The sequence below is a fragment of the Morus notabilis genome, unplaced genomic scaffold (genome assembly GCF_000414095.1).
Source record: "Morus notabilis unplaced genomic scaffold, ASM41409v2 Scaffold991, whole genome shotgun sequence".
Taxonomy (NCBI): domain Eukaryota; kingdom Viridiplantae; phylum Streptophyta; class Magnoliopsida; order Rosales; family Moraceae; genus Morus; species Morus notabilis.
In genome coordinates this window covers 102,004-122,292 of record NW_010366779.1, presented here as the reverse complement: position 1 = coordinate 122,292, position 20,289 = coordinate 102,004, and the positions used below count along the sequence as shown (strand labels likewise).

Below are 20,289 nucleotides of genomic sequence, written 5' to 3'. Positions count from 1 at the left end.
CCGTTCAAGGTGAAATTCAGGCTCGGGCGGGCGGCCCCAAAATCTCGGGCGGGTCGGGTTCGGGCTCGGGCAAATCCTCGGGCTTTTCGGGCGGTCGCGGGCGGCCCGTCCAAAGTTCCAGCACTAGATTGATGTACTTTCCGCGACCCTCAAAATTTTTGACATCTTTAAGAGAGGAGAGAGAAATATTAATTATGTCTCCCAAAATATTTCAAAATATCAGGCGCGTTTGGAACTCGTTCCAAAACAATTTTATTTTCTGTATGAAAATAAAAATGAAAACGTTTTCATTTGCAAGCAGAAATTATTTCTGAAAATGCCTTTAGTAGTTTTTTTTTTCAAAAATTATTTTCAGTTTAAAAAAATTGAAACTGCGTTTGGTTGTGTCAGCAAATCAACAAATCAGGACAAAGATCAGCAAAAAAAAAAAAACACCCAGATCATCAACAAATATCGGCAATGCTCGAAACAATCTTCACCAAATCAACCAGTGCTAATTTCCAAACCAACCGCTTTATGGATGGAAAAGAGACTCATTCCAGCCATATCCTCATCCAACCCAGATAAAGTTAGTAAAAAAAAATCACAGAAAAACTAAGAGGATGTTTGGTACCTAGATTCATTTCCTGATTCGAATCATGGTTCGTGGTTCGCTACAGTATTTTCTCTCACAAAAAATACACGTAAATCAAAAATAGTTCTAATCACATGGTTCTAATCCATGAACCAAACGTCTCCTAAACTAAAATTCTCAAACAAAAAGAAAGGAAATCTGTCAATACCTCCCAGCCCTATACATGTAGACCCCACGGCCGCCCTTCCCACTAGCACTGCCATGCTAAGCCGCCCCGCTCTTGAAATACAACCGCGCCGCCTCCAACCCGCACCGCATCACTGCCGCAGCGTCGCTCCCCAGCTCAATCACCGCGGCGTTGTGCTTCATCAACGAGCCCGATAGCGCGTCCACTGCCCTCGGATAGAGCCCGGAGGGGGCCCCGTAGAACGAGGAGATATCGGAGAGGTGAACCCTCGGCAGTGGCGATGGCACGGGCTCCCCATTCGGGTGGGCCACCGCGATGGGCGGCGGCAGCGGCCTGACGACATGGTCGGCCGAGTGAGTTGCGGCGGAGGAGGAGGAGAGAGGAGCGAGAGAGAGAGAGGGGTTGGGAGCTGGGTTTGGGTGGGGATCGCCGTAGGGGATCTAACGGCGGTGGTTGCGGCGGAAGGGGGATTGATAGAGAACGGCTGGAGAAAATGAAAAGGGAAAAAATGAAAAGGAAAAAAATGAAAACGGATTTAATTCGTTTTCAGAAAAGCATGAGTTTTTGAGAAGAACACAAAAACGTTTTTGTTTTTTATTTTGGTACTATACTTCCCCAAACACGGTTTTTATGTTTGGCGGAAAACGTGAAAAATGTTTCTAAAACCGAAAACAAACGCGCTCATAGCTTTTCTTCTGTACTTCTCATTCTTTATTTCTCATTCATCCCCCAATGCACCCCATCCTCACTGTTCCTTTTCTTATTGTTGCCTTATGCCTGCCGATACCTGATCTCTTTGCAGAGAATGGGGTCACAGTAAGGACTCAGATCTCCGCACGGGCAAGAGAGAAGATCTTTACCGCACAATCTAATGTGATCAAGCGACACGAGGACAACCGATATATATATTTTTTTAGATTTGTAGATTTTTTTTTTCTATATTGTTGTTATACATTTGGATAAGAATACGATTTGATCATTCTTAAAAATATTTTGGTGATAAAGAGGGGTAATATCTTTAGTATATAGGTGTGTTTTAACTCATCATAACAAACTAAAATGATCAAAATAGAAGCTAAAGATCAGCCTTAATTAGGACCGATAGTGGGAGTAATAATTTGATTGAAGATTGCATGGCTCGACATCTTATATCTTGCCAACGAGGGAACAAAGGGTATAGTCAAATATCAATAATAATAAAAATAACAGTACGGAGAAGATCTCCATCGCACAATCTCATGTCAGATGCCTCGACAGCCACAGATTTTATTTTTCTGGATTTTAGGTTTTTTATTTTTTATTTTATTTTATTTTTTTTCGTGGCGTTATACTATTATATTTGGATAGGAATATATTTGCAATAGAGTGAATCACAACATACTTACACACATTTATATATATGTTTGGAATGGATTTCTGTTAAATATTGTAAGAATACATTCTCCAAAAAAAACAAAAATAAATAAAGAATACATGTGTCTTTATTTAGTTCGGCCGTTAGAGATGGATCAAATAAAGGAATTGTTTCCTACGAAGACCATCACTGAAAAAAGCTGGATTAATAAAAATAAATAGGTTGCTAGTCGTGAGAGACCCCAAAAAAAAAAAATTCAGCACGTGCTTAATTAACTTTCTGCACTACGACGTACGATAATTTATACTTTCTCCTTTTTTTTGGACGATCAAATTTACCGAATCCTTTATTAACGGTCAGTTTCACGATGGTCATGACCATCACTGAAAAAAGCTGGATTAATAAAAATAAATAGGTTGCTAGTCGTGAGAGACCCCAAAAAAAAAAACATTCAGCACGTGCTTAATTAACTTTCTGCACTACGACGTACGATAATTTATACTTTCTCCTTTTTTTTGGACGATCAAATTTACCGAATCCTTTATTAACGGTCAGTTTCACGATGGTCATGATCCGATGCTAATTGGAAGACCCATCTGGTGAGCGACCTCGTTCTCGAAAAACTCAGACCAAATTGCTGCTGCTGTTTCGACTTGATTAAGGTTTCCGCAAATGCCTTGAGACGTTGCAACGCCACGTGGAGAGTTTCTTCCGACATATTGGCGAAGCACATTCTGAACCATCCCGGTTCAGAGCAGTGACAAGAAGACCCAGGAGAAACATTCAAACCGACCTCGTAAACAATTCTCTTCCAAAGCTCCATCTCGGCGTCAAAACTGTTGGAGCTCAAAAGATTCCTCATGTCGACCCAAACAAATAAGCAAGCATTGCTCTTCAAACACTTGATTCCGGCGCTTTTGAGGCCCGAAACGATAATTTCCTTTCTCTTCCTCAGCCTCTTCAGGTTCTCCTTCATGTACTTGGCCGTGAACTTCTTGTCGGCGAACAATTGAGAAAACATGTACTGAGTTTGCGACGAGACTAATCCGAAGCTCGACATCTTCGTCGCCGCCGACACGACCTGTTCGTCGTTGGAGTAAATCATGCCGACGCGGAAACCCGGCACTCCGAGATCCTTCGAGAGGCTGTACACTATGTGGACACGGGAGAACACATCGGAGCTTTCTAGGTTTCTGTCCTTTATGGCCTCGGCGATGCTGACGAAGCTCGGGGAGTCGAAAACGGTGCCTGAGTAGATCTCGTCACTCACTATGTGCGCTTCTTTTTCGATGGCGAAATCGATTAGGAGGTCGATCTCGTCAGGAGTCAAGGTTGTGCCTAGAGGGTTTGAAGGGTTTGTAACCAACACTCCTTTGACTTTCAGGCCTTGATCTTGCGCTTGTAAATAGGCTTCCTCTAGTGCACACGAAGTGATTCTGAAGCCGTTTGAGCTAGAGCACTTTATCGGAACAATTTCGACGCCGGTTCGCCACTTAAGATCTCTATCAAACCTGATCAATAAAACAAATTAAAAGAATTAATTTTTCCTTAATTCCTAATTTCCTCATCCAAATAATTATAATATATGTAGATAGGTGTAAATAAATACGTACCCTGGGTAGTATGGAATGGGAAGCAGGAAAGCATCGCCTGGGTCAGCAAGGCAAAACATGAGAGTTTCATTGGCCGAAGTTGCACCAGCAGTAAGGACAAGCTTATTTGCATCGAACTTCACTTTGTTTCCCCTTATTTTTGACATGAATTCTACAAGTTCCTGTACCAATAAAATTGAGCTCAATTAATTAGTTGGGTTTTTTTTAATTATAGTATATATTAGTTATGATAATATATATATATATATATATATATATTGTTTGAAAACTTACATTTTTGAAAGCAGACAAGCCGTGATAGTCTTGGAAGAGAGCGAGGTCTTTGAAAAGAGATTCTCCGCTAGTTCTCTTCAACCCAATGGCTTCCGGGTTTTCAGCAAGCCATGACTCGAGAAGGTCAAAGGAGAGCTGCAGAAAAATTATAAGAAGACACACGAGATAATGATCAGAGAGACCGCGTGGAAATGATACGGAAAATATTTTGTACAAGATATATACGCAATGTCTTGTGTTAAAAAATGGACAGCGACCAAACAACTTAGTTAGTTTGTCAATTGGCAGAGTGCCGAGAATTGTCTTGCTCATAAGAAAATGTGACTTTGATATATGTGGCTTAATTACTAACCTTATATATGGATATAATATAATCATCAAAAATGACAAATTAAAATGACCCAAAATAATTACTGAAAATATCATTTCATGATCATGATAAGTACTATAAATGTTAAATATGATCTTCTTAATTAAAACTTTCTTCACGGACATAATTAAATTTGAAAATTGTTCTATATAATATATATGTATATATCTTTACAAGCTTCATTTTCTCACCTGATTCTCCGCGAGTCCCATCTGAATGATTCCGCTTGGATTTTCAACTTCATGGTAAGAATTCTTCTCGTATGCCTCCCACCCTAAGAAGTATGAAGAATCTTGGCCATGAGAATCGCTGGTAATCTTTCTGGACAACATTTTCGTGATATATATGTCTATTATGCAATATACCGGCTGATCACTGGCTTTGGTTCTGAAATGAAAAAATTTAATTAGATCTTTTGCAGACGCGGCGAGAGAGATTCAGAGAGAATTAAGAACTAGCTAGAGAAGAGAAAGAGACTTTGAGAGGGTTTTTGGATTTGGGGAGAACAGACGTTGCTTATTTATATAGGAGGGAAACTCCGACACATTCTAGCCAAAAAAAAAAAAAAAAAAAAGAGAGAGAGAGGGAGAGAACTCCTACACATACTGATTGTGGATATTGACGGTGTGACTTTGGACTAGTTAGAAGAAAGACGTACTAGTAGTTGTTAGAGCTATGATATTCAAAAGCCCCCTTCTTTTCTTAATTATTATTATTCCAGTGATCTATTATATTATATGTAGTTTTATTATTCTTATTATTGTTTTTCATTTAAACTTTATAACGTAGTTTTAGGTTTTTTTTTTTTTTTTTTTTTTTTTTTTTTTTTTTTTTTTTTTTGTAATAATGAAGGTCCACCGTTTTTGTTTGTTTTGTGTCCGTCAAATTTTGATCTTGGCGTGTTAGAAGTTCCGCTAGCTACGAGTCTAGACAGTAATGTTAGTGGCCTTAGAGTTACACATTACATGCTCTCGATGGATAGAAAACTTCTATTGATTGTAGTGGTTTCAAAAATAGCCTTATGCGTGCTCAAATTGATGTGTCAATGAATTTTCTCGGTATCGGGTCTCGTCTTACATCATTTTCCTTGTACTTCATCAAAATTTACTGATGAAATTGATTTTTATCGAGTGTTTTGTATTGTGTACTACAAAATTATCTGTATTAGTATTGGTGTTTGTATAACATTTTACTTATGAAATTTTACCTTAAAAAAAAACTACCTTATAAGCAATATTACTTCTCACGTGTGTGTCGATATATGTGTATAAAACGTAGTTAACTATGATGCTTATGAACGGCCTAAAATGTAAATAACCTATGATTAAAAACTTAACTTTACACATTTATATGGCTCAGATTTCTTCCCCCCGCTAAATCCTGTTTGCAGTTTGCACCAACAGTACTATACATTTGACCTTTTGTCTCTCACGTATGTTTAGTATTTTTGACATGTGTCTCTTATCTTTAGTGTTTAGTTTGCTATATAAAATGGGAAAAACTGATAATAGCAACAATAATATTTTAAGGGGAAAAAATACCTGATCATGTATACGTAGATGAGTGAACTACGTACAAAAATTTATCACAGGTGATCACTTCCACGTGGCAGTACTACTGTGTCCTCATCTCCTACGTAGCAAAATTGCATGGCTGTCTACAGCTACAACATCTTATTTTAAAGCTCTAAAATAAGTTGACATTAGGGAGAGAATCACCGACATGCTGACACAATTGCTGCTGGTTTTTTAAAAGGAATATCGTGTACTAAGACAAAGCCTTTTAATTATCCAGTTTCATTATAAGCGTTCGACTTTCTCTTTAAGCACAAATAAATAAAATAATAATAATAGCAACAAAATTAATATTCGACTTTCTTAGATCTTTCCTCTGTCTTTGTTCTTGATTTTGGGAGTTTTTCTCATATGCTTCGTCTACTGGTAGTGTTAATTTTTAATCATTAGATCAGATTAAAATCACATCAAATTGAAAAAATATATACAACTAACAGTTTTTTATATAAATTTAATGGCTGAAAATGAAAAACTACCGATAGTTTATTTTTTCTGATCCTACCAGCATATATGGTTTGTTAATTTTTCCCCCCAAAAGAAAAATGTTAATTGTGGCATTAGAGAAATGAATTTTTTAAAATATTTTGGCTGGGCATATAAAACCTTTCATGTAATTTTTATCTTTTTTAACTAATTTTTTCCATATAAATATAGTCAATTTAACTGATTTCGTTATTATGATTTATTTAGATTATGAGGGATAAGTTTCGGTAATTTTTTGCCACTTGATAAACAAAATAAGATCGATGATTACAGATACGCCTTAAAGAATATAATTTCTTTAACCAGAAATTGCGTAAAATTCAAATACTATACGCTAGAAATTAGCTAAGAGTACATCTAACTAATAAAATGTTATGTTTACGTACTTATAATTAGAGAAGTATATGCATGTGAAAGAAAAAGCAATTATTTGGATATATAAAAAAAAATTTGAAATCAAAATCAATTATGTATCAATTCAGAACAAGTTATTACGTTACATGTGGGAGAAGTTAAATAATTTTCGTACTGAGAAAGACATTAAATAATTTTATTGTGAAATTTATCTTGATAAATACATCTTTAGCTTTAACTAGTGGGGGAAACTGTCAAAAGGATATTATGGTTGGAGAATCATTATGTTTATGTATCTATAAAAGATTTAAAAAGCATAATGAGTGTGAATTTTTGTCTCATCTAAATTTGACTGATTGGAAGACAAGAAAACTCTAACTGAGCTAATTTTCTTTTTAATTAAATATAAGAAGATAAACAATGATTTAGAGATTAACAGGACATATACATAACATGAAAGTGAACTCATCTAATTAAAGAAGAGATTAATATGTTTCAATCCTCATAAATGAAAACTTGTAATTAGTATTCCCGAAGAAGTTCAAAGACACTTTAGCAATCTCCAATATTATTATGAATCTTGTGTAGGAGTACTACATATCAAACGCACTTCTTTTGCCCCATTAATTAATATAGAAGCCCTTATACTTTTACCAAATACCAATTAGTTGAACAAAAGTGTCACATAAAATCAAATCCCGAATTGAAGACCTATTTTGGGAATTCGATCCTGACAATTCTTGGTTTTGTCCAAACACACGACAACTTTATTTATAATACACACACACACAGATATATATATATATATATATATATATCCCTTCTCTAAATATCCAGAGTTTCACGTGGTTCATGGTCGCCTTTTTTTAGACTGCTCATGGAATGTACAACATAAATCAATGTTGAGGTGTAAAAGAAAAAATATATTTGGGACATCATTACTGTTAAACACTATAATTAATCGAGATCAATGAGCACTATTTATAGATCTTACAGTGTGGGAGTCACGATCTATTAGTGTGTGATATATTAAACATTACTATTATTGTCTTTTTTCTTTGCTGAACAAAATAATGAATAATTGGTGTGTTTCCATCTTTTATAAATTTCTTCACTTCTAAAAAAACCCATCTATAGAACGAAAACAACTTGACCAAATATTTTGTTACTTAAAATATGAGTTTAGGTTTTTACTCATATTGCACCGCACAACTAGTGATTTTTAGCAATATTGTTGGTTAAAAGCTTTAATTGGTTGCGGTATTGAAAGTATGCCACATTTTCTGATTGGATGGATGACCATGTTTGGTCCGTGCCCCCTTGGATCTCCTTAATGGCCTAAATTCAGCAATGAAAACCCTTGGAAAGAGCAGGCTTGGACCCACGGCTATGCCTGTTCTGAAGGGTACAACGTCCCACTTAACCTCACAAAATGTCGGCCACATAGTACTACTGTTTCTTTCGTCTCATACTAGTATATATCCCCCCAAAACAATAGGGCAACATAACAATATCAGAAAAATATTTTTCATTATCGATGATTATAAGATTATACGGACTATGTATAAGATAAGTCTCACTATATAAATTAAGCGAGTGTATTATTTTAGATAAATCTTATAGTAGATCCCTAGCTAATAAAATCTTTCTCGGACTGTGAAGCTTGATTTTCATCTATTTAACTTCGTAATTAAGCTACAAACAACGGTATTTAATCAAAAATTACTGTTGATTGCTCGCGCCTTTCTTGTTTGGCACGTCATTATAAATTAATGTATTTTATTAATTACGTTTATACTGAGACATTTGGCACATCGTATTATATTGACATATGTTTGCAATTTGGAGTAATCAAATAAATATATATCTTAATACAATTATTTAAAAAAAACATTCTTTTAAAATAATTCTTACTATAATTTATATGCTTGCATTGCATGTAGTAGTGTGTTGACTGCTTTCGTAGGAATATTCTGCGTAATGAGCTTGTAGTATTTAATGCATCATTTGGTATGTAATTTAAAATTATTTCTTGCTGTATCTCACTCTACAACGCGGGAGATGACGCGAGGGAGATTCAGTACTATCAAGAAAACAACGGTTAGGATTATAAATTGACTTGTAATGAATTAGTACGTTAAATATTTTCCTAAAGATAGTACACCAGCTACTTGGCTTGATATATATATATATATAGAGAGAGAGAGAGAGAGAGAGAGAGAGAGAGAAAGATGCATATATTTTTGTGTCAAAAAACTAACCATACGATGTTCACGGAGCATTAAAATGAATTACCAATTTGATTAATTATAAAGCTTGAGCTTGGAGGGAATTAAAGATAGAAAGTTAGTAACTAACTATGAACAACTATATACTTTGATTAGCCAATGTATATATATATATATATATATATATATATATATTGAACGACTACATATTATTGTTATATGCATTATCCCTGATCTATTAACAGACAGAACAGTTATATTTGTCAGAAAACTATGTCATTTTATTAAAAAAAAAACTAGGAAATTTACATCCGAGCTTGAGATGCATTATTAATTATATATATGTACGTGCTTATAATACTAATTATTATCTTAAAATATCCTCAAATAGCCACGTCAAAGAATCAACCAAGAAGAAAAATAAAAGGACAAAAAAATTTGTAGATTAGCATGAATGCGCTACTTACTTTTTTAAGTTGTTAATGGACAGTACTCATTCGAGTTGACTCTTGACTGAGTAAGGCTTGCTTCAGTTGCTTCCTGGAAAACAGAGGTCTTGACTTCTTGTGTACTATATTTTTGTTTTTGTTTTTGTTTTGTTTTTGTCCTTTTTTTTTTTTTAGAATAAGGGATTGCGTGGCAAAAGGAGAATGGCCAAAGGCAGAAAATGCAATGCCACTTGTTTTCATATGCAAATACCAATGTTATATTTTACACTAAAACTTGTGAACATAATATAAATATACTATTTATTTTGTGTTCTAATACATAATATTATTTCTAATAAAATATCTATCTTTTATTGTAATTATTAAGTTTAGAACTTATAAAATTAATTTTATAATGTTAAAATAATTTGAATATAACTTGTTAATTAAATGAATAGATAAATGCATCAACCAATAAGAATGATCAAATGGTAAAATTTGCAATATATAATATACTTGATACTAAATTTAACACCAAACATAACATATATCAAATATTTTCACACCAGAAATAACATTTAATATAATGCTAAAATTTGACATTCACCTACTAATGTGTGCGGTGTATGCTAGATGCGGTTAGAGAGACAAACACACGTGAGCAGTGAAACCTAAAGGGCAATTAATAATATGCAGTGCAAGATATAAAACAAAATTAAAGAGATTCAGTCATAGTGAACTTAAATAGAAGAAAATTTTTAAAAATAAATAATTAGATAAATCAGACATCAAACTAGGCGGGCGTAAGTACGTGTGGCAAATCTTTAATGGATACAGCTCAACTGCTGATATGATATATCTTTTGATTTTTGGACATCAGATACGTACTGCACTTTAATTAGTGTATATAATATATATATATATAGCCATTTATAATTATTCACGAGTGATGTAGAGCCTTAACCTGATCGATTGGTTTAATGTATTCAATTCATACAAAAGCGAGGGAATTATTTTGGTAGTGGTAAGTGGTAACCATCATGATGAGCTGCCTGAAAATGAACCAACAAAACGCGGTTTTGCGTATGCAATATTATAGCCCATGCATCTATCTCAAAATTAGATATGATCATTACTCTTCTTTTCTTTCTTTTATTTAATGTGACCTATTGATATATTGACGTACTGAAAAAAGTACCGTATAGTATAATATATATGTATATATTTGAACAAGCTAATTTATTTCTTTGTATTTTTAGGCTAGCTTTTTGGAGAAGTACTACTGAGATATATACTTTTAGAGTTTATTTAGTATGAGGGTTCAAATCAAGGTGATTCTAGTTTTGATTTTAGAACTAAAATTATGATTCATGATTTTGGATCTAAATTATGGTTTTGAAACCAAAACCAAAATCAGGGGTTTAAACCACCCAAAACTAATGGTGGTGGTTTTAGAATCAGGGCTAATTCATGGTTTAAAATATCACATCAGGGTTCAAACCTTGAATCAGAACCATCATAACCAAACACTGATTCTGAGTGAATCAAATCAAAACTACTTTTTACTTTTTATAAACAAATACTCATTCTGAACCAGAATCATAGTTCTGGTTTAGAAACCCTTTGGATTAACTCAACCCTCGCTTTTACACAGGTGCACCTAAAATTCCCTTCTATTATGTGATAAAGTTGACAATATTGGTGTGTTCTCTTTCGTTGGAATAATTATGATAAAGTTGAATAATGTTGGGGCTTTTCTTACCCATACGCGACCCCACCACCCCCGTCGTGGAGGGTACATACAATTTGTGGATAAATTTTTGAGTACAAATGTTGCTTTCGAGACATTTTGTTTTGCCAAAGGTTTTAGGCAAACAAAAGAACCAACAGCTTACTTTCTTGTTTTTAGAAAATGATGATGTGTCTCAAAACTTTTTTGAGATAGATACATAATATGAAATTAAAACTCAATTAATCCATCCAAAACTAAGATCGATATTCCTACACCAAAAAAGTTTAATTCAGCATAGTAATCCTATTGATTATATGTTATATAGCTACACATATTGACATTATTATATTATATAATATGGTACGTAAATAGTGGCACTAAATCATGATCATGTAATAATATACTGTAGACATAGCTAGCAAGCAAGATACTATCATACGCGCGGCGTTTTGCTGTCACTAGGGGGATATATATATATATATATATATATATATATCTGTGTGTGTGTGTGTGTGTATAACACACACTGACACACACAACACATTCTAATAATTGGTGCAAGGTAGGCACGTGGGTTTGTAGTAGAATCTTCGATCTAGGTCACGTGAGCTGAAAAAGGCTGAAACGATTAGGCAGGAGCGCATGCGGAAAACCATATAAATGAGGAGCAATAGGACCAGAACGTTCCAAGCCAATCAATGCATTTCGTTTTGTGACAAACCAACGTGGCGGCCGCCTTATATATGGCCATATATAAGGCCAATGATAGTTACTTGTGCCAACTTATTTGGAGAAAGCTTAACATGAAGTGTATCGCTAGTTATAGAATTAATAAGAGAAATGAGAATGTATGACTTTGATGCTCATCATCGATCCCTAGCTAGCTATAACAGGATTTAGGACTGTATAATTAAGAAGGTTGACTTCAATACAAAGATTCGAGTCTAGAAGATTAGTTCGACGATGATCGATCACCCACCTGTACAAGATTGTTGAAGTTCTCTACACAATAGTCAATTATTTCTACGCTGTTTGTATATATTAATTTCTATCCTTGCGAGCTCTCTTTGTTCCGTGGTCAAAGCAGGAAATTAAAATTTATGTCCGGCCCGTAATGAGTGATACACAATTCCAATAAGTAACTCTCATATATGTTGTTTACATATATATGTATATGTATGTATATATATGTATATACATATATACATATCTCATTTTGTGTTATAAATCCTACTGTTGCGATATTGTTGACGTAGCATTTTTAGTTAGGTTAACATATCGCCCTGGTAAATTAGAATGCGATTGATCACTGCGTGTATTTGAACATGAAAAAACATATAAAACTTGAACAGATATAATCTTCGTCCAAATAGGCATATATAGCGATATGACAATATATATTTTGTATGATCTAATATATGTGCCAAACTATGGTTCATTTCCATTCGAACGTAGATCATATATTTAATTTCTAGTTATAGCTTAATCAAAATACTTAATATACCATAACAAAAATCATGCACAGATCATTTAATGATCGAGGAAATTGAAGTAAAGGGTTTAGATATTTAGGAAATTGGCTTAGGCTTACCCACCAATCCACAACTTCCAAATTGCACAGCCCCACCCCCACAATTCAGAAAAGAAAAGAAAAAATGTGAAAAACAATTAGTTAAAGCAACTCCTTTTGTTTTCCGAGAGTATATGATTTGGCACATACACAAAAAAAAAAAAAGTACAGTAATTATATACATATGTTTTCGCTTGTCAAAATGGAACCAATTATTGTTCTACGCAATTCTACTTCGAACCGAACAAGTAGTTGTGATTTGTCATGTTTGAATTTTGATTTAATTTTCGTAACATACATAATATATATTTGATCATGTGGCGTTGTATTATGATTCTAAGTATGGATCAGCACTCATAACCTCTTTAAGTTTTTTTTATATTGTTTTTAACCTATTTAGTGGAAAAACTATTTTTGAGCATGTTTAGAGTATAAAAAAAGCTTATAAAAAGTTTTTTGAATTACATTTTTAACTCTTTATTTATAAATAACAAATCAATTAATATTTCATCCATATTCTTGTATTATATTATTTTTTCTTAAAAATAATTGCTTTCAATTTTTATAGTGTGTGTATATATATACACACACATGTTTTTAACTTATTTACCCAAATAAGTTTAAAAGTTCTTTTAAAATGAAAAAGTTCTTCTTCATGTACTTCAAACGCTAATTAAATAGCTCTAACTTATACATCTTCTATTTTTCTATTACTTAGAAGTAAAAACACAAGTTCTTCTCAATGGACCCACAATAGTGCTAGTAATTAAATTTCATTTCTACTTAAGGGTGCACAAAAAAAAAAGAAAAAAAAAAAAGAAATGCTAAACCACCTCGCATGCCCGCACTGCATTGCCTTTTATGTGCCATGTCATTAAACTGCCAAATCGGGTTTTAAACTGGCCGCCCCACCATGCACAACGGGCAGTATCATTTTGGGTTTTTCTTAAACCGCGATTTATCAAAACCATACTGCCTTTCGAACCGCAGTTTGAAACCGCCCCGTAATTACTATTAAACATAAATTATGAAATATTAATCACGGTGATGATTGCTTTAATGTTGATGATCTTTTTTATAACTTAAAAATATAGTAAATTGAAAGTAGTTGTCTTTAAAAGTAAAACATAATAAAACTATACAACAAATTTTTTTTACGTTTTTTTATTTTTATTCTTTTAGTATTTTCTAACATATATCTAATAAAATTCAAATCGTTTAAACCATCAGCCACCCGTCACTTAGAATGGGCGGTCTTAGGGCCCGTTTAATTCGTGGATTCGAGCTTTAATTCAAGTTGATATGTGACTTTATGTAAGAGCTTTTTACTTAACAAAAAAGTTATATGTGACTGTTTTTGAGAACTTTTTATCTAACAAAAAAATTAAATGTGATTGTCTCTGAGAATTTTTTATTATAACAAAACTCATATCGGTAAAATAAATAAAATCTTAATTTGACTTTTACTCAAACCGCCTTTTTACAAAACCGTTCCGTCTCACTTAAAAACCGTTAAACTGCTCGCTAATGCACCCCCTATTTCCACTTATAAATAGTAGCATGTAATGGGAAAGCTAACACTTCCATTGAAAAAAAAAAGGCGGGCTATAGTACCGATCTGATTACCCTTTCAAATTGAGTTAATCCCCGACAAGAGTTATTTGGTCAGTACCAACCACGCACATTCCTAGAATTAAAATCAGACTTTTTTCCCCCAAAGAAATTCCAAGTCCAACCAACAAGTATGCTCCGACACTCAACAAATGGAGGGTAGTGTAAAGTCCCATTTGGAATTAATGTCTTATCCATACTATCCTAGTTTCTCTCAGAGTCAGACCAACCCAATATTGCCGTGGCCCACTAAAACATTATCCTCCCCGGATAATTTCTTTCCCCCTTATAAAAGGATAATTTTATTAGCTAGAATATTATTCCAACTCATTTTATGCTAATTAATCTGGTAAATCAAATTTTCATTTTTTTTTACAATTCACTTTATAAACAAATTTTCAATATTATTCATAAATATTTTAGTAACTCATCAGCTTATTGCAAGCCCCGAATGTTAAAGAAGAAATTTACCACCAAAAAAAAAAATGTTGGAGGAGGAATTTCCTATATAAGAAAACCATGCAATGCAAGACGTTTGGGTATAAGATGCGAACACCTGCCACAGCTTCATAAAACGATCAATATTAGATTGAATATAAAGGTAGATCGATCACGTGACAACTTAATGTGGGCATTAAAAACATGAAAATTATTATGTGCAGTCTATGGGTTGTTCTTTTACATTTTTGAGTTAGGATAATTTAAGTGATAATCTTGAGTTGAGTTTGAGTTAAACTTGAGTTGAAGTTATAACTTGAGTTTGTGTTTGGATGTGCACATTTGATTTGAATTGAGAATCTTTTTTAGTTTGTGTTTAAGTGGGTCAAAACTTAAATTTGTATTTAGATGGTATTTTAATAAAAACTTAATGGTGATGAAAAATTTTAATAGGGTATATGGGTGTGATTTTATTCGTCTTTTCGTTGTGAATGCATAGAAAAAAAATCATCTCAATCAGAATTAAAACGAAAAAGTTATGACATTTTTAAGAATAGAAAAAATATTATTCATTAACTTGAGTTCGAGTTTATGAACTCGAGTTGAAGAGAAAATTTAAACTTGAATTCAAAGTCAAATTTTACAAAAAAAAATATGAACTTTAATAAAGTTATAATTCGAGTTCAAACTTTTTCTGACTTTCTTTGTAAAAGAACAACCCCTATATATTTCGGAAAAAAGAACATAGATAGGGTCAGTATTCGATCTCATCTAACTAAGAGCTAAGTACTTGTTAAGTGCAAGCAAATGAAAGCTCCAGTCGTAGTCAATGATGCACGTTATTTGCGTTTGATTAGTTGTCGTTTCATATTTGTTCTTTTAAAAAATAATACAAGAGAGAGAGAGAGAGACTGATCATAGCGTGTGGATGCATATTGCAAGAAAATATCAAAACTAATTTTTCAATGTTGCAAGCATGTCATAACTCATCAAACTCTTTCATTTTATTTGTGTCATTAAAAACATGAAAATTACTATGCGCGGTCTATATCTTTCAGAAAAAAAAAGATATATTTCGATCTCATCTAACTAAGATCTAAGAAGTGCTTGGTAAGTGCAAGCAAATGAAAGCTCCAGTTGTGGTCAATGATGCACGTTATTTGCATTTAATTAGTTGTCGTTTCATATTTGTTCTTTTAAATAATAATACAAGAAAGAGAGAGATTGATCATACACTACTACAATTTGGCCAATTTACGACGAAATTATTTGTGACGACACATGTCGTCGTAAATATTTACTTATTTACGACGACATAACGTTGCAAATACATTTCGTATAACAGGAGAATATTTTCGTCGCTAAAAATTCACATGTCATCGCAAATATGTAGTTGGTGGCAAATGTTATGTGGCGCCAATGTTTGCCGCCAAAAGAACATTATTTGCGATTACAAGTCGTCGCAAGTAATTCACTATTTACGATGACTTATGTTGTCGCAAAAATAATTCAATTATTTATTTCCCCTGAGTAAAAAGGGGTAATATGTGTCGTCACAAATAATAATTTTGTATTCACTCGCTAAAATAAACGACGAAAAATTGGATAGTTCCCCAAAAATTATTTGCGACGGCATTAATATATTTCGTCGCAAATAATAATTCCAGAACCTTTGTTATAAATATTAAATAATTAAGTTATATTTGTAATGGCATGTGTCGTCAAAAAACTCTGTATATATACCCACGACCAGAGCCTCCTCCTCCATTTTTTTCGATCTCTCTCTCTCTCTCGGCCTCTCCCCGGTTTTCCGACCCCAAACCCCCAAAATCTCCATCTATTCTCTTCTAAATCCTCACCAAATCAACATTTATCATAAGTTTTAATTGTTTTTTCATCAAAAGCAGTTTTAAAAACAAACTCCCTGCCCTCGTAGTCGAAATCTGCCGCCCCTGCCGTCTGTTTCTGCCGCCGCCGTTTGCCCCTCTTAATCTTGCCATTTTCAGCCCCCATTTTAGTGCGTTTGAAAGTTTTTGCATATTTATTATATTTTATAGTTTAAAATATTTGAGTTTTTTGTTGTTTGAATTTTGTATTATGGATTTTAGATTTTGAATTTTGATTTATAGATTTTAGAATTAGTATATAATTTGAAGTTTGGATTATAGATATTGAATTTTGGATTATGAATTTTGAGATTGTTGAAATTTGGTATAAGTGTGTGTAAATCTCTTAGGGTGTTATTTTATAAAATCTGCTTATAATTTGATTTAGATTAAAATTAAAAGTTTTGATGATTGGTCTAGGCGGCACATCTTGCAGTTATGGTGTGCCGAAATATTTTAAAAGCTATTTTTTTATAGGTTTGAATTTTTGGATAATAAGAAAAATATGTGCCGAAATTTTATTATAACCTATTAATTTTAAGAATTTCATTAATAAGATTTAATTATATTAATATAAAGTTAATTAAAAGTTAATTATAAATATTATGAATGTAATAATAATAGAATAAATTATTCATAAAAATTGATAAAACTTATAAAGTTGAAAAATGAACTATAAAACTTTCATTATGAACGTGACTATATAGTCATGAAAATACATGAACTATGATTGAATGTGTTGTTGTTTTTATACTCAAGATAACAATGTACAAGAGTTAGATACATATGAAAAATCGATTGTCTGATCAGTATTGGGAAGGGTTATCTGCTTTTATCAACATTGCCAAAGACCATCAACGGTTGTACAAGTTATCCTTGTCGGAGGTGTTTAAACTATAAGTGTTTTTCAATAGAAACAGTTAGAGCACACATACACCGATATGCTTTCAATACTTTGTATACAACGATGTTGCGACCAACGCAATAAATGAATCAGTTGACGAGATGGTTGCAGTTATACATGATGTTGTTGGAAATAACTTCGATCATGACATGCCGGACGAAGTACAAGCTGAGGTGTTAGGTGATGCGTAGCACGATGAATTTAAAGAGTTGTTATACGAGCTCGAATCAACATTGTATCCAGGGTGTACTAAGTATTCGTCATTGAATTTGTTGTGAGACTGATGCATTTAAAGGTGCTCTACAAATGGGCCAATGAGTATATGAACTCTGTTTGGAAGCTGTTGAAAGATGCATTTCCTGAAGGGATTAAACTTCCAGATTCTTATTACAAGGTGAAGATGAAATTGGGTAAACTCAGTTTGGGCTACAAAGTAATACATGTTTGTAAGTATGATTGTGCGTTATTCTGGAAGGAGAATACCGATCTACAGGTTTGTCCAGTATATAACACTAGTCGTTGGAAGAGTAAAAAAAACAAAAGATAAAAAGTACCACAAAAAGTCTTATGGTATCTTCCTTTGAAGGATCGATTTAGGTGCCTGTATAGCTCGCATCACACTGCAAAGAAAATAACGTGGCACATGCGGGGGCATTTGAAGGATCCAGACTTAATGTGTCATCCAGTTGATGGTAGGGAGTGGAAAGATTTAGATATGAAGTATCCTGAATTCACTCGGTAACCAAGAAACGCTCGATTAGGTTTAGAGATATCTGTGACCTACACTACAACGCTTGGAATGATGTGCCTGAATAGCACAAAAGGAGGATTCAAAATTGCATGTTGATTTTTTAATGTGTCCTAAGATTGGTTTAACCTCGACTACAACCGCGACAACGGCATCATTAGAGATGTAGTCGACCGTGAAGCCAGTAAATAATACAAGGACTGGAAGACTACCTTGCACAGACACTTTCAGAAGATGGGAGGGGCAGAAAAGGAGGATTTTATTAGGCAAAATGCTCCTAACAACTTGAGTTTAAAAGAGCAATAGGGACCTTGTTGTGATCGTTTTATGTCCCCTGTTTTTCATGTTCAATTTCATTATGTCTTCTTATTTTTGATTAATTGATTTATTTAATAATTAAGTATGTTACTAATTCATCTATGATCATTACTAGAAAAAATATGCTACAAATCAACAATACCGTGGCAGTCAAAAGTGGTCTAACTTCCATGGTAGAAAGTCATATTTCCAGCATCGTTTCGATAAGGTAATACTAATTTGTATACTTGTTAAGTTTTTGTCACTTTGGCTCAATAATTATTCTAACACGTTCAACTTGATTAGGCAAATCTCGACATCCAGGAGCTAAGATCATTAATTGACAATTAGGGTGACATGCACCGGCATGGGCAGAGTTTTGTCAATCTGGACGCGGAACATGCATTTGTAAATAAATTTTAAATTTATTTCTCTTTTCATATTTAACACAACATATTATAATATTTTTATTCATTTTTATTTCATTTACCTTTGCAGGCTCGGATGGAAGGGGAAAGAACCACGCAGATGACACAGTCTGCTGGCGAAGGTTCATCTACGGCAGTCAATGAGGAGGGGATTATGTCCCAAGTCTTGGGCAAGCGCAGAAGACACACTAAAGGAGTAGGACCGACACTACCACGGAGGAATCGTTCAAGCGCTTCCACCTCATAATCTGCTTCAAATCGGACGAGTCGTCTTCAATTAATTTGCCCCAGTATGTCCAAAACTGGCTTAACAACCTCTACATCAAGCAATGCAACATGTTCGACAACTAGCAGATCATGATGGAATTCGTGCGCTCGATGAATCCCAACATCAAATTCTTACCAATTAACCGTCCCTAACCGTTGGTTCATCTACCGCCTGAGCAAAACGAAAAAGACGAGGATGAGGACGACGATGCTGTTAATTTAGGAGATTAAAATACCTGCTTTTATTTTTCTTATTATCAATAATTTTTAGTATTTCTTGATTAATTTACTTTTTAAGACTTATTTTATTATTGTGTTGACTATTTTATATCAATATTTTATTAGCAAATATCGATTTTATTATTTTATTTTTAAATTTTCTTCTAATTTATATATTTAATCATTAATATTATTAGAAAAGTACGGCAAAAAAAAAAAAAAAAACAAATTTTACAACAACAAATCTAAAATGTTGTCGCAAATAGTCTACATTACTAGCGACGGCACTTTGAAGCCTATAGTCACAAAAGGTTTTAGAAGGTTTTAGAAACTTTTGTGATGACATTTGTCATCGCAAATAATTTAGGACACGCCATCATCAATGACATGTTTGACGGAACATTCGTGATGACTTATTCACGACGACTGTCGTCGCTAATGTATTAGCAATGACATCTCAAAACTCTGTCATCGCAAATATATTATTTATGTCTAGTTTTTTGCGACGACATGTCGTCACAAATATATTATTTCTGACGATAATGTAGTTATTTACGACGACATTCTGTTGTCGCAAATAAGCTTTTTTGTTGTAGTGATATAGTGCGTGCGGATGCATATTGCAAGAAAATATCAAAACTAATTATTCAATGTTGCAAGCATGTCATAACTAAGAAGAGGAGGAGGAGGAGGAAGAAGAAGAAGATTGTGTTAACTCAAACCCAACACAATGACATTTTTTCGGTTAATT

The 20,289-nt window shown here is 33.5% G+C and overlaps 1 protein-coding gene across 1 annotated transcript; it reads right to left on the bottom strand.

The window, feature by feature from the left end:
• Positions 1 to 2,659: 2,659 nt before the first annotated feature.
• Positions 2,660 to 4,703, bottom strand: LOC21390503 (1-aminocyclopropane-1-carboxylate synthase 3). Its single transcript, XM_010111126.1, has 4 exons — positions 4,563 to 4,703; positions 4,002 to 4,136; positions 3,729 to 3,889; positions 2,660 to 3,626 (listed from the first exon to the last, which is right to left on the bottom strand). Exons 1-4 carry the CDS (start codon positions 4,701 to 4,703, stop codon positions 2,660 to 2,662), a joined length of 1,404 nt encoding a protein of 467 aa, XP_010109428.1.
• Positions 4,704 to 20,289: the final 15,586 nt, after the last annotated feature.

What these genes read in the sequence shown, in the direction of transcription:
- LOC21390503 (XM_010111126.1), bottom strand. Translation starts at nt 4,703, where the DNA reads ATGTTGTCCAGAAAGATTACCAGCGATTCTCATGGCCAAGATTCTTCA. An exon ending in GCTTGTCTGCTTTCAAAAAT is followed by an intron (nt 3,890 to 4,001) that starts GTAAGTTTTCAA and finishes TTATTGGTACAG; the next exon opens with GAACTTGTAGAATTCATGTC. An exon ending in CCCATTCCATACTACCCAGG is followed by an intron (nt 3,627 to 3,728) that starts GTACGTATTTAT and finishes TTTATTGATCAG; the next exon opens with GTTTGATAGAGATCTTAAGT.